Source organism: Pezoporus wallicus, unplaced genomic scaffold (assembly GCF_028554395.1).
Source record: "Pezoporus wallicus isolate ANWC-B61680 ecotype Strahan unplaced genomic scaffold, APGP_CSIRO_Pwel_v1 contig_5647, whole genome shotgun sequence".
NCBI classification, from domain to species: domain Eukaryota; kingdom Metazoa; phylum Chordata; class Aves; order Psittaciformes; family Psittacidae; genus Pezoporus; species Pezoporus wallicus.
The window spans coordinates 87,582-107,178 of NW_026640437.1; the positions used below are offsets into that span (position 1 = coordinate 87,582).

At 37.4% G+C, this 19,597-nt stretch overlaps 1 protein-coding gene across 1 annotated transcript; it reads right to left on the bottom strand.

The window, feature by feature from the left end:
• Nucleotides 1–270: 270 nt before the first annotated feature.
• On the bottom strand, nucleotides 271–18,680 carry DTHD1 (death domain containing 1). The gene is made up of 9 exons (XM_057418946.1): nucleotides 17,749–18,680; nucleotides 16,932–17,259; nucleotides 16,095–16,274; nucleotides 15,033–15,277; nucleotides 12,945–13,109; nucleotides 12,078–12,367; nucleotides 10,515–10,759; nucleotides 1,639–1,696; nucleotides 271–1,075 (listed from the first exon to the last, which is right to left on the bottom strand). The coding sequence occupies exons 1-9, from the start codon at nucleotides 18,591–18,593 to the stop codon at nucleotides 786–788; spliced, it is 2,646 nt and encodes an 881-aa protein (XP_057274929.1). The 5' UTR covers nucleotides 18,594–18,680; the 3' UTR covers nucleotides 271–785.
• Nucleotides 18,681–19,597: the final 917 nt, after the last annotated feature.

A 19,597-nucleotide genomic window follows, 5' to 3' on the forward strand; every position in this document is an offset into this window, starting at 1 on the left:
GTTTAAAATACATGCCCAAGGAATGGCACCAATACACCTGGTTTACTCTCTGTACCTGCAGTACAAAAGCTCAGTGTGATAAATAAAATTTCAAAGCAATACATTTTAAAATTTCTATGAAGAAATACTCCTTTTTCCAAATTATAAAAAAAAAAAAACCAAACACATTACCATGAGAGATAGAAGTGAGACAACAAACCCAGTATATCCTGGAAACAGATCAGATATTCACATGTCGCAACACTGAAATCTGCTATGACATTCACAAGGATAATCAGCATTCACTGAGAAAACAAAAGTCAGAATTCATTAATAACAAACCTGAAAGTAAGAATATTCTTACTGCCTGAGCATTATAATGTTTTATTATGCTTTCATTTGCTATTTTTACTGGATGCAGTGTAATCCATATATCATTAAGTGATTGGTAAGATTTTGATTAGGCAGAGCAAATAATTTCTAGTGTTTAAAGTATGTGGAAATATAATTCTGTGTTAATTATGGTATGCGCAAACAATTGAAGTCCTTAGAAATCTATACAGACCAGTCTATATAATTCTTCACAGCTATATTTTCACCCTCTCACTATGCTACGGAAGAAATGTTCACTTTTAGCAAGCAAGGACATTGCTATTACACTTTGCTTTACACTTTTCAAAGTAACAAATAAATAAGCAATCTTATCCCTGACTGGTATCTCTGTCACTTATTCATCCAACTATATCACAAATATTCACATCTTTCAAAAAGAAAGAAGAGAAATTAGGCTGTTGCCAGTGATTCTATCAAGTGAACACTTTATTTTGCCACTTAAAACGAAGTTCTTCTGAAAGATCATTTCTGCCACTCTTCCGCAAATAGCGAGACAGGAGCTGCTGTTTATTAGCTGACCTTGGAAGGGTCTTTTTCCAGCTGCAAAGCAGCTCATAGATCTGGTGTGTTAAATTATCAGGGCACTTCAGCCTAACAAGCTGAAGTACGCTCCGCCGAACAGGTAAGCATAAAGCAAGCAATGATGTATTATCTTCTGCAAGCTCTTCTGCAAGCCAGTATAGAAGGTTGTCCCATAGGGCCTCTGAAGGACAAAAATTAGTACATTAAGATCATTATTCTTCTGCTATGAAAATCCTTCTTTCTTTTGCAAAGCTTTCTAAAGCTGGAGGCTGAGTGGGTGAACTCCCCAACTGAATACGTTTTTTCACTTTAATGGAAACACAATCACTTCTAATGCCGTTTTTGGCAACTGCATAAAAGTTAAGAGCAGATTCAGCAACAACCTATAAAATTCGTTTAGAACTGTATGGGGAAAGGTAGCAATAAAATAAAAGGGTTTTGGCATTGGATGGATACATCAGTTAAACTGGAGCTTTCCATTACAAATGGAATCTCCTTATACAGAAAATTGTGTGCTGTTCAAGCACCCCAGCACAAGATTTTCTTTTGAGAGTTTTTGAATTTTCTGGTAAAAAACAGATCACTTTTTTATTTCTTTGAATGTCTGTTAACTCATTAACTACCTTGGTTACTGAATTTTAAAATGTCAGTTACAGCTGAACCAAATCTTGGCATTAAAAGAAGTAAATAGCAAATATAACTGTTATTTATATTGATATGAATATATTATATATATGTTCTTACCTGATGAATCAGAAGAAATTATTTTCATGCTTTGTGGGCGGTTGATGAACTTCTCATGCTATCAAAGAAAATTTATTGAGGAAAGAGAAATGAGCAAATGAATAAGCAATGAGGACATGGGAGTGGATTGCAGTATATCAGCATTTAAGATGGATTTTTCCTGTACAGAGGATTTGTGTCATTACTGAAACCAGTTAACACCACCATTGGTACAGAGCTGTTAAAATAATGAAGTTAAGTCTGTTTATACCACTGGATGTGTATTGCATCTTATCAAAAAGCTTATAATTTCTGAAATTTTATATATGTTTGATCAATAGCATTACATCAACATTATTATGTATAGAAACCAGGTGTATAGAAAATCTGTATGGAACCTTGGTACATGAAATGGATTCTGATTTCGAACACTGCATTAACTTTGCCTTGCTGTCTCTGTGTTCTTAATACGACTGTGTGCATACCACACTGTTTCAAGGAAAATAACAGTTTCTAGGTATGCAGTAGCTGGTTTTAGGTCTAGAAATCATACTATGCTTGTAGTTATGGTTATTCAACTTTTAATAATTACTAAAAATCATCAGAATTGAAAAGACAAGTTCCATTAGAATGTGGTATTCTTTCTCTTTCTTCATCTGAACGCCGGTGAGAAAGAAAAAACTATACTTTGTCCTTTTCCCCTATGACTGAGAAAGAGGAAAGTCTTCTGGTCTTTACTGTTGTTTCCTAATCCATACTCAAAAAGAAATTACTTATATAAGCGCTGAGCCACAAAGAGATTAATTCCTATGAAGTGAAGTTCAGCTTTTTTTTTTTTTTTTTTTTTAACAGCTGTAATTGTTCGCTTTTTCACACAGATTCAGTTGTATGACCTGGCTGTTTATGCACAGTTTTCACTGTGAGACTTGCTCCAGGTTTATTTGCTGAGCGTCTATTATCCATTTGTGAATTAAGAACATGAAACTCTGAATGGATAAATCGTTCTTCTTTTCCTGCTATGCATACTGAGCCAGAGCTCTGCTGAGCTTATCTTAAATACTTTTATAAAACGGACTTCATATCTTGTTCAGTTTTTGGAGTGTTTCGTATGCACTGAGCTATATGTCCAAAAGCTCAATATAATCATAACTGTTACCTGTTTACCTGTGAATTCATTCATTTGGCCTGTACTCATCATATTAGAGGGTTTCAGTTTGCACAGGATGCACACAGTATGCGCTGCTTGGCAGTGCAAAACCATCCTGCACTGCACTCATCTCGATAATGGAGTCTGCCTCATCTTGCATGCTCCTACAGCAATTCTGTCACTGGACATGCCCTAGCATGAAGGTAGCATAAGATTGCTAAAAAAAATCTTTTAAATAAAGGGAATATAAAGCTCTTCCAGAAGGGGGCATTGTTTTTCTTCCAAGACAGCTTGCTTTGGCTTTCTTTAATTGTGCGTTTATATTTAAACTTATTTTCTTTCATAAATGGGAATTTAGCACCTCAAAGGTCTGTATGAGATTTTCAAAGTTATTGTAGATGAACTCAATTACCCATGCACTGACTTTAATCTGAACTACTTTATGCTACTTAATGTTAAAATAGTAGTAAAAATGATAAGAATTGAAAATTAGAATTGTCTAGAAATAGTGTAATAATATACAAGGCATTAGAGCTAAAACATTAAATCTGCCTTTAAAGTTTAAATATCTGTGGTGAAGGGCTAAATTCACCCACGGTTCAGCTGCACTGCCATGTAGTTCCACTGTTCTGGCTGACAATGTAAGTAAAATGCTCTTAGCAGTCAAAGCAGTTTTCTAGTCTGGAAGGCCCTTCAATTAGCTAAGCGAAGCTAAGCTCTGCCTTTCTGAAGCAGAGGATCACATGCTATTTTGCTGTTAGACAGTCATTAGACATAAAACTTCAGTAGAATAGTAATTTGATAATGCTTGTATGTATTACAACAATCTCTTTCTGCAAAGCATTCTGATTTCAGCCAGTAATACTGAAGTGCTCTGTCAAATGGACCTCAAGGCATGACCAGACTCCAGCAGCATATCAAACAGGACAGACAGAGGAGAAATTATCCTTTAAACTCCTTAGCCCAGTTTCACATAAATACGACTGCTTAGAAATCAGTAGAAATATTGCTGGCATGCACACACATACTTGACATCAGAACCTAATCCACTGTATTAAACTTGTGTTAAAAATAACAGGTTTGAACAATAGGAGTTTTCTAATGCTGAAAAAATTTAAGCTTAAGAAATAGGAATTGTTAGTGAAGGTCAGCTTGCTTCTGTGTAAGCGTAACATGTTTAAACTAAAAAATGAAGTGAATGGTTGCATACTAAGTAAACAGCTGCTGCTTTTAGCACTGTCAGAAATATATTTGTAAGAGACTGGATAATGTGGGCATATACATAAAAAAATGGCTTATAATCTACAGAGTTACTCTCTTCTCTCCACAATTCAAGAGAAATTTAGGTGGGAATTTTACAGCAATGAGTGAAAATGTATTCAGAATGGCTGCCTGAAAAAGACTTCATCTGTCTTTGTCACAACCAAAACCAGGCGTTGTGGATGGTCTAACTCTATCATCTCACCAAAAAAAAAATTTAAAAAAAGCCAAAATTTCCTCTCATTTTGCTGAGAAAATTTCTATTTTTACTGACAACACTAGTGTTTGTGATCTCATGTGAATTAAAACTAACCTGTTAACATAATTAAACTAAACTTAAGATATTTATTAACTCAACAAATCAGCAGAAATGTAAATAGTCTTTGCTGTTCTTGCCCTGATTTACTGCTATTCTGGGGATTTTAAATGAGCCATGAACGGATCCCCCAGCATAGTGGGAGCAAGTGAGAAGTCTGTCAACAACACTACAATGTACAGTCAACTAGTTCATACATAAGACATGAAAGCCTTACTGTGACAACTGGAATTCTGTAAAGTAGCTGCCTTAGTGTGAGCAACGCTATAAACAACCCAGCATTATCAATAAGTCATATTTGACCAGGGCACATTATGTTTTGATATTCTTGCAAGATTTGCGGCACTTTAACTGCTGTACTGTCATCCTACACATGTGATAGAGACTAGCAAAATTAAAAGATCGTTGCTTGACTGTATGTCTACGCACACAAATGTGGTCAGATAGTTCTCAGGTGCTTTGGCAAGATACATTAATTGCATCAGCATGCAACTAATTATCGCCAGTGCCAGTCTGGGTTCATCTTATATGAACATTAACACAAAACTTGGACTTTAATGAAGTGGTAAATAGCAGTTGCATTTAACAGATGGCTGGTGTAGTTGTTTGTACAATTAGTGCATTAAATTTCTCCCTAGCTGTATTTTCTCATCTGATTTTAACTATTTGCTTCTATTTCTTTTATTCATCAGAAAGACCACGTAAGCGTAAAGATATATCTGATTCAAATATGTTGATAAGATCACGGATAGCAAATACAAGATAAAAGTTCTTCTGTTAATTTTTACTCTCAGTGTTTTCATCACCATTAATAATTTTAGAACACATAGTCAAATACAGTAAATAACTAGAATTTCCTTTTCATTGCTCTGGCATTTAATTGCATCTGGATCATTATGTTTAATATATATTTCTGTCTTTCAGTTGATTCCTCTTCTAGCTCAAACACATTTTTAACTGCCTCAATTATCCTGTGAAAATGAGTTCACCTGCTTATTTTTGTATGTAAAAAGTATGTTCTTTTATATTTACTGGATACACCTGCCATTCACCAAAATAATTGTTCTTACATCCTGTGAAAGGGGGATATAGTAATTCCTTTTTCAGTTTCTACATAATACTTGTTAACATTTACAATATTTCAGTTTCAAAACTGTCTGAAGTTTTGTAATCAATGTGTTGCCTCTCTACTTAGAACCACTACATGCTTCTGATCACCACCTTTCTTTTGCCTTCTTACAAATCCTCTTTCTAAATTCCATGACCAGAACTACAGAGTGTAGTCAAAATGTGGATGCTGTAGTACTGAGTATTTTGTAATGTCATCAGATTTTTCACTTAATTATTCAAGTTTCTGATGAATACGTTAGCATGGGTCCGTACCAGAATTTATTAATAATCATCCTCCCTTGAGGAAACCAACCCATTTTTCTTATTCTTTTTTTCTTATCTTTCAGCCAGCAAACAAGGCAAAAGGGAGCACTTTTTGTTCCTAAAATTTCTATGAGCTTGTTCAGTATGGAATTCAAGATTTACTTGGCTGGAAGAACACATGAAGAGCAAAACAGCAAACAATATTACAACTTTGTGTTAATGAATGTTACATATAACATTGTGTAGGTGAAATTCTTATTCACCTTGTATATTTTTATAGCAGTAGTAAGGTATGTTGTATTTAATTTACAAATTATTCACTTATGATTCACTAATGTCAAATAACCAGCTTCACTGATGTCTTATAATTCTTAAAAAAAAAAAAAAAGTAACCAAACTAGCTAACTTATCAAGGAATATTTCTTCTCTACTAAAACATATGAGTTTAGGTCTATCAATTTTAAATTATTACAGTGGGTGGATGAAAGATCAAAAAGTAGGAGGTTTCACCAACTATAGCAAAGTATAACATTTTGTGTACTAAAATGACTTGCAATATAACGGAAGATGTTATTCTGATGCTGTTCTTCATACTATAGATTGGTATATCATTCTGTATAAGAGAGAAGACACAAATCATATAATGAAAAAGTTATAAATATGCACATTTTTACAAGCATTTTGATCATTTTTTTTCCCAATATTTGCATTTAATGAAGAATTATTTATAAGATGCAGCAATATTGATTTTCTGAAGTCATAACTCTCTAAGCAGACTTTTTGTGCATCAAACTGGGCTCCTCTGTGCTTGAACTGATTCAGTTGAAAGTGAAGTCACTACTCAAAAAGAGATGTAGAGAAAATATTCCCAAAGGCTATATATATTATATATTCTCACACACTTACACAGACTGACCAGAGCAAATGTGGCCAGAAATATTTGTTTTGAAAACTCCAAATAGAATATCAGGGACTAATATGTATAGCAGTAGACCATATATATATATGCCAACCCAAACTGAAGACATTTGATAATTACCTTCCTGGTTTAAGACAAATGCAGTTCAGCCCTTTGAATCTTACTCTTATTCTGCAGTACAATTAAATACAGTAGGAAAATGGGATGGAAGCTAGGCAAGTGGATGGAAGAAAACTAACCGATGCCTAGGGTGTGCCACAGATTAACTGATTAAACATCCCAGTGGAACTCAGGAGTTTGTATTTCCCTCTCTGTGAATACCGCACATGGAATGCTAGCCCTGTGGGAAAGCACAAAATGAAAACATGGGATTCTCAAAAGAAAACTTACATCTTGTATGGAGTTTGTCATTAAATTTTCCTGCAATTAACTGTTCTTTATTTTTACTTGGGAGAATGGAGATGAGAGAGAAATCAAGAGGTATGGAACTCTGTCTAGAGTATGGAACTCTGTCTGGGGACAGCTGAGCAGTCCACAGAGAGTTTGTGGGTCAGGGTTAAAGGGAATATAGCTATGGGAGACATTACTGTGGGGATCTGTTACAGACCACCTGATCAAGGAGAACCTGCAGATGAAGCACTCCACAGACTGATAGGAAAAGCCTCACACTCACAGGCCCTTGTTCTCATGGGGGACTTCAACCACCCTGACATCTGTTGGAAGGACAGTACGGCCCGGCACAAGCAATCCAGGAGGTTCCTCGATTGTGTAGAAGACAACTTCCTTCTGCAAGTAACAGAGGAGCCAACAAGGAGAGGTGCCATGCTTGACCTCGTGCTCACCAACAGGGAAGGGCTCATTGGAAATGTGACGCTCCAGGGCAGCCTTGGATGCAGCAATCATGAGATGCTCGAATTTGAGATCCTCAGGAGAGCAAGAAGAGCGTGCAGCAAGCTCACTGCCCTGGACTTCAAAAGAACAGACTTTGGCCTCTTCAGGAACCTGCTTAGTAAGGTTCCATGGGATACAGCCCTAGAGGGCAGAGGGGGCCAAGTCTGTTGGTTGATATTCAAGGATCACCTGCTGCAAGCTCAGGAGTGTTGCATCCCAACCAGAAGGAAGTGCAGCAGGAGGGCCAGGAGACCTCCTTGGATGGATAAGGAGCTCCTGAGGAAAATTCAATTGAAAAAAAAGGCTTATAATAAGTGGAAGCAAGGACAGGTGGCATGGGAAGAGTACAGGGATGTTGTCCGGGAAGCTAGAGACCAGGTTAGGAAAGCTAAGGACCAGTTAGAATTAAACTTGGCTAGAGGTATTAAAGATAACAGGAAGGGATTCTACAGGTACATAGCAAATAAAAATCAGACTAGGGAGAATGTAGGCCCCCTCTGGAAGATCTTGGGAGAACTGGCTACACAGGATTTGGAGAAGGCTGAGGTTCTGAATGACTTCTTTGCTTCGGTCTTCACTGCCAAAGGCTCTGACCACACCACCCAAGTCTTGAAAGGCAGATGCAGGGACTGTGAGAATGAAGACCTTGGGCCCACTGTAGGAGAGGAACTGGTTCGAGACCATCTTAAAAATCTGAATGTGCACAAGTCCATGGATCCTGATGAGATCCATCCACGGGTCCTGAAGGAGCTGGCAAATGAAGTTGCAAATCTGCTGGCAATCATATTTGAAAAATTGTGGCAGTCAGGTGAAGTTCACAACAACTGGAAAAAGGGAAATATAACCCCCATTTTCAAGAAGGGGAAAATGGAAGACCCGGGGAATTACAGACCAGTCAGTCTCACCTCTGTGCCAGGCAAAATCTTGGAGCAGATTGTCCTGGATGGCATGCTAAGGCACATGAAAATCAACAAGGTGCTTGGTGACAGCCAGCATGGCTTCACTAAGGGGAAATCCTGCCTGACCAATTTGGTGGCCTTCTATGATGGGGCTACAGAACTGATGGACAGGGGTAGAGCAGTTGATGTCATCTACCTGGACTTGTGCAAAGCATTCGACACTGTCCCACACGACATCCTTGTCTCTAAATTGGAGAGACATCAATTTGATGGATGGACCACTCAGTGGATAAAGAACTGGCTGGATGGCCACACGCAAATAGTTGTGGTCAATGGCTCAATATCCGGCTGGAGACCAGTAATGAATGGTGTCCCTCAGGGATCGGTGTTGGGACCGGTCTTGTTCAACATCTTTGTCGCTGACATGGACAGTGGGATTGAGTGCGCCCTCAGCAAGTTTGCTGATGACACCAAGCTGTGTGGTTCGGTTGATACGCTGGAGGGAAGGAATGCCTTCCAGAGGGACCTTGACATGCTTGTGAGGTGGGCTGATGCTGACCTCATGAAGTTTAACCATGACAAGTGCAAGGTCCTACACCTGGATCGGAGCAATCCCAGGCACACCTACAGGTTGGGCAGAGAAGAGATTCAGAGCAGCCCTGCGGAGAAGGACTTGGGGGTGCTGGTTGACGAGAAAGTGAACATGAGCTGGCAGTGTGCGCTTGCAGCCCAGAAAGCCAACCGTATCCTGGGCTGCATCAAAAGGAGCGTGACCAGCAGGTCAAAGGAGGTGATCCTGCCCCTCTACTCTGCCCTTGTGAGACCTCACCTGGAGTATTGTGTGCAGTTCTGGTGTCCTCAACATCAAAAGGACATGGAAGTGTTGGAATAAGTCCAGAGAAGGGCCATGAGAATGATCAGGGGACTGGAGCACCTCCCGTATGAAGACAGGCTGAGGAAGTTGGGGCTGTTCAGCCTGGAGAAGAGAAGGCTGCGTGGAGACCTCATAGCAGCCTTCCAGTATCTGAAGGGGCCCTTAAAGATGCTGGGCAGGGACTCTTCATTAGGGACTGTAGTGACAGGACAAGGGGTAATGAGTTAAAACTTAAACAGGGGAAGTTTAGATTGGATATAAGGAAGGAGTTCTTTACTGTAAGGGTGGTGAGGCACTGGAATGGGTTGCCCGGGGAAGTTGTGAATGCTCCATCCCTGGCAGTGTTCAAGGGCAGGTTGGATGAGGCCTTGGGTGATATGATTTAGCCTAAGGTGTCTCTGCCCATGGAAGGGGGGTTGGAACTACATGATCTCAAGGTCCTTTCCAACCCTAATGATTCTATGATTCTATGATTCTAGGTATGCTTGTGAAATAAATGATGTATTTGTAAGTGATAGCATAAGGAAGAGTGAAGTCAATTAAATTCAGAAAAAGAGAGATTCTACAGCTTGTCACCAGAGATTTAGACTTAATGTTACTGTAAATATTTTGATATTACAATGTATGCAAATTTGACAGCAGTAATCTAGAGGCAGCATTTTGTGTAATATAGGGTGCTAATACCTAAGTTCTTTGAAAATATTACAATGAGATTTCATTGCAGTAATATTAAAGATTAATTTATGTAGCAATACTTTTCACTAGAGATGGAGATAATTGCCATATGGCTTTTTTGTAGAGGCTTATCAGGCATAACAGGAGAAGCAGGTGATAGGAGAAAGATAGGTTACACGAGCCATTTAGTGTAACCTCCTGTGATTTGCAATTTTGCACTCCCAAGACAAGGATACAAGAAGTATATAATTGAAATGTAAATAATAATTTCTTGGGGCCATATCATCTTGGGAGAGCAAGTGGGGGAAGAGCTGCAGCTAAACACTTTTTTTTCCATGCTCATGCTTGGATGAGGGTCCCTTCCACTTGCTAAAAGAAATTCTGAGGGTGTTTGTATGTAGCTGATGGATCAGAGCTGCTCCATCTGTGACTCCTGCGTGTATCTGTTAAGCAAAAAACATACCAAGATCCTTTTGCCCAATAAATATGCTGTAATCAGAAAAAAAGGAATGATCTCTAACATTATCAAATGAGAAACTCACCTTTGGTAACGTTAGTGCTAATTTACACAGTGGAGACTGGTGTTGATATTCACCATACAGCAAGGGTTGTTCCCAATTCTTGGTTATCATCTCTCTGGTAATTTTATAAAACACTGCTGTTCCTTTGTAATGAGGTGAACTGTGGTTACCAAATTCATTCACTTCTTTAATATGGAGTTCCAGCCTGGGTTTTCTTTGTGAATGAAAGATCAGCCTGTAGACTTTTCCAAAATCTTTTCCATTCTCTGCAGTCCATACAAAGATTAAAAAAAGGTAAGCATACACTGTATTTAACGTGTGGCATCTAAAATAATTCATTAGGGAGAGTCAAATAGAGCTAATCACATAACATTTGATTGTTCTTTATCATTATTACTTTATATTAAACTTTCAAAGTTCAAACATTCCTGCCTGCCTGCTTCAGTAGCTGAAATGTCTTCATGGTGAGCTCTCTTAGCCCTGAGTTGTTGGCATAAGGAATAAGTGGTGAAGGCTGTGCTACAAGCTGAAAAGTAAGGAACACAGAAGGAGAAAAAGTACATAACACAGAGATAAAAAAAAAAACAAAAACAAAATGGTGTTGTGAATGGAATTAGAAGTATATGTTTTCTGGTTAGTCAGGATGGAAATCTATCTGTAACAACAAAATGAATGTAGGCAGAGAAGTTGGTGCATTTTTAGGATTTGTAATTCCATTTTAATTGATACACCTATATACACTACCCTTTCCATATATGGCATTCACTGGGGGCTGAAGATTTCTCTTTTTGAACAATAATTTTTTTTTTTAGAGTAAATGGAGTTCTGAATGGGAGAGTTTATGTATAAAATGTTCAGAGGAAAAAATATATATTTACTATATATTATATACATTTATTATATATTATATACATTTCCAAAACTGTCAGAAAAGACTAGACATAATTTCAGGTGAAAACTTTTCTGAGGCTTCTTATCTCTTTTGCCTTTACGCAAATCTCTGAATGTCAAAGAGTCAGCCACTGCATGGAATTTTTGAGGCTGCTAATCGAAACAGCATAAAAACTCTAATCACCTCAATTCATAGCTCAACTCACAAAAAGCAACATTTTCCCCTAGATTTAAATCTTTAATCTCACTCATTTTAAGTGAATTTGCACAGATGAAATAGCAGTCTTGTTTCTTTTTGTTAGGAATCTGTTTAATTCCTATCATATATTCTTTAATTTAATTTAACAAGCCATTGGTGGAATCCTGTCCTTTTGTAATAAAATGCTAGCTGTTTACAAGGGACCAGGTTTTGCAGAATGGCAGAGGTTGGAAGAGATCTCTGAAGATACCTTGTCCAACCCCTCTGCTCAAAGCAGGGTCACCTAAAGCAGGTTGCTCAAGATCTTGTTAAACTAGTATTTTTCAGTCAGAGTAGTTTCCCATGTAGTTCCATGAGCCTGTTGTTTACAAGAAATAAAACACTGAAATAGATACATGTGCTGTGACAACCACAATCTACTCTTGTATTCAGTATTTCTGAATAGTTGAGGTGATTGATAATGTTCATGCAGATGCATGAATTAATTACTTTACCTGAAGCAAAAATATTTCCACTAAATCTAAAATGAATCTGATCTCCTTCTTTTAGTGGGAACTGCTGCGTAGGTTCTGGGGGACCAAAATAGCCCTCCTCATGAAGATTTTGAAGTTCACAGGTCAATTCTTTGGATGCAGATAGCAAAACTACTATTTTGCATGGGTTTTCTCGTTTCCGATACAGAATCACATTAGCCATTGTATTACAAACAGCTTCTTCCAGAGCCTGAGCAAAGAGGAGGAGATACGTGTTTTCCAAGAGGAATGAAAGGCGAATGACCACAAAGCTGTATTAAAAAAAAAAAAAAAAGGCAAGAAAATAAATAAATAGCTCTATCTTAAATCATTTTATCAACTGCTAACAATTTATTATGCAAAATAATATAGTTTTCAATGGACCCTTTGCTACCTCTTTTTCATTCTTGTTTCCAACAAGTGAAAGGGTGGTAATTTGCCTGCTTCTGTAGTGTAGAGTATATTGACTCTATGAATTTAAATACATATGAATTTTAGATGAAAGCAAGATAAAATTTCCTAATAAGAAATTAAAAAAAATAATGCGGTTTTGTAGTTTGAGCGCTAACTCACATTTTCAAATTAATATCTGCATTTCCTGTTTCAAGTTTTGTATATATTACAACGTGTACTGTCTACAGATGAAAAAAGTTTTTAAAAAATATATGTGTTCTGTAATTATGAGTTACAAATCTAAATGATCTCATGCTGCAAAGTGGAAGAAAAAGATACCGGTAAGTTAATAATGAGTATTGGATGATTTCTTAACTCTACTGATTTCCACTGATCTATATACTTAGAAGTAAATATTTTAGCAAATGAAACTTTATTACATTATTCATACCTTACCTTTCTAAATGCTCATTTAGTTCAAATGATACAAGCCCATTCTGTGCATTCTGGATAATAACATCAGCAAACACCTTCCACCCCTCTTCTTTGTTTCTGTATCCTAATAATTTCAAAGTATCACTGAGATTCTCTCCACTTTTTCTCACAGAAGCGCTCACAGTCCTGGAAAGCCAAGGGGTTGCATGAAAAAATATAATGAAAAATGGATCATGCAGAAAGAATAAGCTTGTATTTGTAGCTCTGCTTTCTCTTCTGTTTTCCTTGATGACTACATGTGTTTTTTCCCACTTTGCTGAAAATCTGCACTCCAGATGATGTAAGTGATGGAACAATACTTTCGAGTATATAAATTATATCATTGTTAAGAGACTTTTTTTCTCAATTTTCTAAAAGAGGAAAAACGAAAACAGAATTCTTCTGTCTAAATTAATATAGTTTAGTCTATCATTTAATATCATGCACAGTAATGATTACAGATTGGATTTGAGTAATCCATCAAGATTCAGATTCTCTAGAAGCAGATATCTAAAAACAAACAATCAAACAAAACCACCTTTTCTTCCAGAAACAAATATTACTCAATAACCACAAAGGAATTTAGATAATAGCATGACTGCTATCCATTATCTCTTTCAACAGAGAAAACAAAAGTAGCTTCTCTTCAAATCAGGTGATTACACTGGTATCACAGTCAGAATGAAGCAACTGCAATATGACATGCTTAGGCTAATTTATTCTAATGAATGAAATGTAAGGAGTTTTTTACAGAAGCCCAGAACTCTCCTCTCACACACACCTCTCTATCAATACTTACACTGGATGTGAATAAACCTTCCACCCCAAATGCACATCCCATACACAATCCAAAGAAGAAAATACTCCAGACAGGACAGCCTAAGCATTTCTCAAGCATACTGCCTCAGCCTACGTGCAAATACAGGAAAATATTGGCATAATTTTCTATGGAGTTTTTATAGAAATAAGCAATCAAGCCATGGTCTTTTTATGGATGTGTTTTGACTGAAAATCTGAAATGCATTTAGACTAGTATTAAGAACAGAGAGATGTCATGGAGGTACTACCAGAAATGCTTCTGGTACAGGAAATGGAATTTGAATCTCCCTTAAAGTGACATGGGCACCCTTCCTAAATCTGAATTTTGTGATCAAGATGGATATCTGGTCTAAGAAACCAGTGTGAGTTAGAGCTACCTAAAACATGATCAGAGGAGTTTTTCGGAATTGGGAAGCTAGAATATTGTCTGCGTTCTCCATCTGTATTTTGCTTATTTTCAAGACCATCATAATCTTGGCACATAGATGAATTTTGAAAAAAATATGGTTTAGCACACTAGGAATAAGCTAACTCTTTAATGACTTAAAGTAGAAGTATTACAAAGCTGACTCTTGTCTTAGACTAGTCCCTACCAAGAAGTCCCAGCCAGCCTTTCTGAACCTGGAGCTGCCCATAGTAGCAGAACTACAAGGACGACAATCAAATGGTAAGTTTGGATTGGCTTTTTTTTTTCCTGCATGTGATGATAAAATCACTTTTCTTTCTTTTTTTTTTTTTTTTCCTGACTGTCAAAGTAGATTAGATCAGCTTTTGGCTGTTTTCTGTCATAACTTGTGATTCAGGTAGCCATCGGGATATGTGGAAGTAGAGATCAGAAAATTCAAAGGCAGGGTAGCCAAACCACCAGCTGGTAAAATAATGATCACACCAGTTTTGGGATGTGATTATTCTCTATGTTTTGTGTTAGGCTTTAGTGAAAACTGATGAACATTTCTTGCTGTAAAAAAAAGCCATGCATTTTTAATCCTGGCTCCTGCTAGAAATATAGTAGTCAGCATATTTACATCAATTATCAATTATACATCAAATGCTATATGAATTTTCCTGGTAAAGCTATAGCATGAGAAATGTGGGGATTTGCTGTAGTGTTTCTAACAATGTTTCTATGTATAGCAGACTGTATTAAGGAACTAACACATTTTTAACACAAAAATTATTAATCAGCAACTGTTAAAAAAAATTTGTTTTGGTGTTTTGAAAATGCTGAGCTTGTAGTGAAGTTGTTCTTACCGAGGATGGTATGCTGTAGCAACCCTCTTTACTGTAGCACTAATGGCTCTCACATGTTCTGTCTTGTCTCCTTGCCTCTTTTTTTCTGGGTTTGGAGGACAGGGAAGAGTAATAGTGACTGAGCTGTTAAATGGCTGGACTGAAGGATGCTGGAAATAAACCAGTGCACTAGTAGCTACCACTGAGCGGTACATATCATGTCTTGCTTTCAATGTCGAAATCAATGATGACTCAATTGGCTGAATCTAAATATGGAAAGCAATTATACAGTTAATTTGTAAATTAATAAAACTTCTCTTACATGTGTAGTTTTTGTTTTTACAAACTTTTTTATCTTTTGGAGATGGATCAGACTACCACAGCAGCCTTAGGCTCCTCTCTATAACCCAGGAAAAACCCTACCAAAGTATCAGCACTTTACAAAATGCACAATAAAGTTCTTGAAAGTCATAAAAACCTGGAATCTTTACTGACTATTTTGACTGGTTTGCTCCTGATTTTAACTCAAGTTTTGAAACTTCTTAGCTCCCTCGGATTTTTAAAAGTTTCTGAGATTTTTCAAATCTGTATATTTTTCCCTGTTAATTTTACATTCTCTGTACCTCAGACACAATGTTTTTATGGGGGTAGAAACACATTATAATTGAAGCAAATTTCAAGGTTATTCTCCGCCTAAGAGGTGACAAAACCTTCTGTTGCACTGGCTGGTACAAATGATGAAGGTCAGGTGAGAAAAATTGTCCAATTAACTTGAACTCTGGGCCAAACAGTTGAAGTTTGGAGTTGATTCTCACGTCACTATTGAAAACAACTGTGTTTTCTGAAGTATTTTAAACAAAGGTTCTTTTTAGCTAGAGATATCATTGACTACTGACAAAATGATGTGGGTTTAACGAAGGTGGCAGGAAACCATTCACTGTGTATACAGGATGTGGAGTGGTAGCTATTTTTCACAGACCTCTAGTGATGGAACAGGTTGGTCTTTAACATTATCGGCATCCTTGCTTCAGAGCTGATCAGATAACAGACTTACAGAACAAGTACTGCACTTTTCAAGCTCACCTTTAACTGCATGGGTGCTGGAGAACTGAATGTTTCTGGATGGTAACAGAAAGAGATTCTAGAATCCACATTCAGCTTTTGTGAGAGTCCCTCCTTTGGAACAGTAAATGTTTCTTTCTTTAAGCATGACAACACAGAAAAAACACCCAGCTGATAAATTTTCACTTCCGCAAAGGTTTCCTGCATAAAGAGAATGTGGGGTTAAGAGTATACTGGAAGGAAAGGAAACTGTGTTCCACAGTGGATAAGGCAACATTATTTATAGAACAAGGTGTGAAATAAAAATAAATTGAATATTATTGCCACCTGGATACCCAGTTATCTGGTGAGCTCTAGTCATCATGTAATGTCATTAATATTCCATATTGGGGTGAAATGAAATAAATAAGCTTATAAACTGGGTGATGAATCTGGCCCAATCCAATTCTTCTGCATTTAAAAAAAAGAACCATCCTGTGCTTCTTTGAGATGGAATTTGGATTAATACACAGAAAATGTCATTACTTCTCTGCGATCTTAATGTAAAATAATTCCCCTTAAGTTTTTACTTTTATAAAATAATGCAATGTATTATTCACAAAAAATCATGAACCATTACTCAATCATTATTATTGTGTGATCAAGCACTTCTGTTAACACTAAGAGTGAAAAAAAGGATCTTGTTAAATACTAGTTTTCAAATAGAATTAGTTCTTGAGCAAGTAGGAAGAAAAGGTCAATTTAAGTGCCCCCATAGTGGGCAATATGGCTTAATAATGACAACTTGTTGACTCCACAGAAGCTTAACTGGGAACCTGGAATGATGTTTTAACAATGCTTAGATGAGATGTTACCAACCTTATGTTTTTCTTGATATCTCTCCAAAGAAACAGGAGTTAAGTAGTTTGACTGAAAGTTCACATCAGTCACCTTCACCATAATCTCCCGATAATTTCCTCTGAAGCATGAAGTAAATGGGATTGCAACGTTTATAGGGAAAGAGATTTTCTCATAATCACAGCATTCAACACTGATGACATTGCTGACCAGCTCCTCAGAATCATCCACCACCAAGGAACTAGTATCATTGACTATCTTACACTTCAGATTCTCCAGAGCAGTTGCAGGGGCTTTAATAAAACAAGCTACTACATGTTTGTTCGTTCCACTCTCTTCCACAAGAAATCTGGAGAAAAAGAATATAAAATATTATTCTTTGTATTTTGGGTGGGGTGGTGTATTTTTAATTAAATATTTTACAATAATGATGTGCTACATTATAGCATAAGCAGATCATTCATAAAAATGTTTATGAATAGATGGGAAAATCATGAAAATTTTAATGTTCATCTTGTTGCAAAACAGCTAACAAATTATAAAAATTAGTAAGTAGGGGCCTTCTTATGAATTTCCAGCAATTTGGGAATTACTGACTTTACTGGCTGTGACTCAGTTCCTTTCTGACATGAAAAAAAAAAGCAATCAAATAGAAACTTACAGTTTACTTTAGACCAAATGGAATATCTTATTTGTGCATGCTTAAGTTATAAATTGCTATTATGTGCAAAGCCAGTAGCTGCTCAATACATGCATATTGAGTCTCTTGGCCCACCAGTGTTTATACATGTGCTAAGTAATATTATGCACATTCATTTTGCGAAGAATATGTGCTTACTCTTTGCTCATCCAGTGCCTGGATTTTTGTATTTCTGAATCACTCATGGAAGGATTCACAGCAGTAAGATTACATGTTTGTGTTGAAGATGTGAAGTTAATTGGGTCATTTCTACAAATCTCATTATTTGTTTCAGTTTTACTGTCTTCCATTTGCTCTGTCAGTCTATGTTCTCCATTTTTGATCCCTTTTGAAGTTTCTTTGACTATTGCCTTTTTTTTCTGTTCAAAAAGATTCGCGGCAGTTTCGTCATAACTGTCTTTCAGTGTCCCAGATAGCATGCCTTCTGAACTGCTTATAAGAAGAGCATCTTGAAAAGCCTGTTCTGGAGACTTTTCAGTAACAGCACTACCTCCATGAGGTTTATCCTTTTCATTGAAATCTTTTTTCTCTGTAAGAGATTTCTTTAGTAATCTGTGTTCACCATCTTCCTTTTTCATTGGAGGTTCTCCGCTAATATCCTGTTCTTGAGCAGATATACTTTCAGCTAATGATGGAACATATTTTCCCACAGTTTTAGTTTCCCTTGGCTGGGTTTTATTAAGATTCTGACTTTCCGTCTCATTCAGGGAAGATCTTCGTGATTGCTGATTGGGACTAGAAGATGCTTGCACAGACTCTATTGCTTTACCTTCAGAACAACACACATTTGTTTCTCTAGAAGCATTTTGAACATTCTGGATCTGAGAAACATAATCTTGTTTGCAGCTAGCAGCATAAAGTTTATTTTCTGCTTCTTGGAGGTGTGAGACTGTATTTATTAAATAAACCTTCATGTTCTGCATACAATCCATAATTCGATTGTACTCTGAAGAAAGAATAGGTATCCAATTAAATTCTGTCATGAAAACTAGCCAAAACCATGACAACTTACACACTTACGTAATGAATTGCACTTAATTCCATAGTGCCATTCAATACATGAAGCACAATATATTTCTTGACTTCCATTTAATATTTTCTGCATTTACTGCTATTTGAGTCAATTTCTGAGGAATTAAATATGGACATGTGTCGTGGTTTAAACCCAGTCAGGTAATTCGTTCGCTCACTTCCCCCCCTTTCTTGCCCTCCCCCTGCTCTCGGAGGGACGGAGAGGAGAATCAAAAGAATGCAACTCCCACGGGTTGAGATAAGAACAGTTTAGTAACTAAGGTATAACACAAATCACTACTGCTACCACCAATGATAATAATGATAAAGGAAATAACAAGGGAACAGAATACAACACCTCACCACCCGCTGACCGATAACTCGTCCCCCAAGCCCGACCAAGCTCCGACCGATACCTCCTCCAACCCTGCAGTCTCCCAGCCCTTCCGGCTAACTCCCAGTTACATCCTGGGCATGACGTGCTGTGGTATGGAATAGCTCTTTGGTCAGTTTGGGTCAGGTGTCCTGTCTCTGCTTCCTCCTGGCTTCCCCTCCCCCCTGGCAGAGCATGAGGCTCACAAAGTCCTTGGCCAAACCAAAACATCCTTGTTATCAGCTCTGTTCCCGAGCCGAAAGTCAAAACACTGCACTGCACCAGCTACCAAGGAGGAGAAACATGACTGCTACTGCTGAACCCAGGACATTATCCACCCCTTATTCCATACCATTCACGTCATGCTCAGATCCCACATTTTCAATATACCATCACTCTTATCTCGGTGCACTCTTATCTTAGTGCATGGACCAGTCCCTATAAAGCTGCTGCGTCCATCTGGTCCATGTCAGGCTCCATCTCTTGTAACAGTCTTCCAGAGCAGGAGAGACTGTGTGCAGTGTTCACACTCGTGAATAACCTGGGCAATAGTGTCCATTGTTAAGTCCACCCCTCGATCATGAGTCCATCTCTGTGTTGCAT

Coding starts and splice junctions, on each gene's coding strand:
- DTHD1 (XM_057418946.1), bottom strand. CDS start 18,593: ATGACAGAATTTAATTGGATACCTATTCTTTCTTCAGAGTACAATCGA. Junction 16,275..16,931: donor GATATCAAGAAAAACATAAG/GTTGGTAACATC, acceptor CTCTTTATGCAG/GAAACCTTTGCGGAAGTGAA. Junction 13,110..15,032: donor GCTACAGCATACCATCCTCG/GTAAGAACAACT, acceptor TTGGCTTTCCAG/GACTGTGAGCGCTTCTGTGA.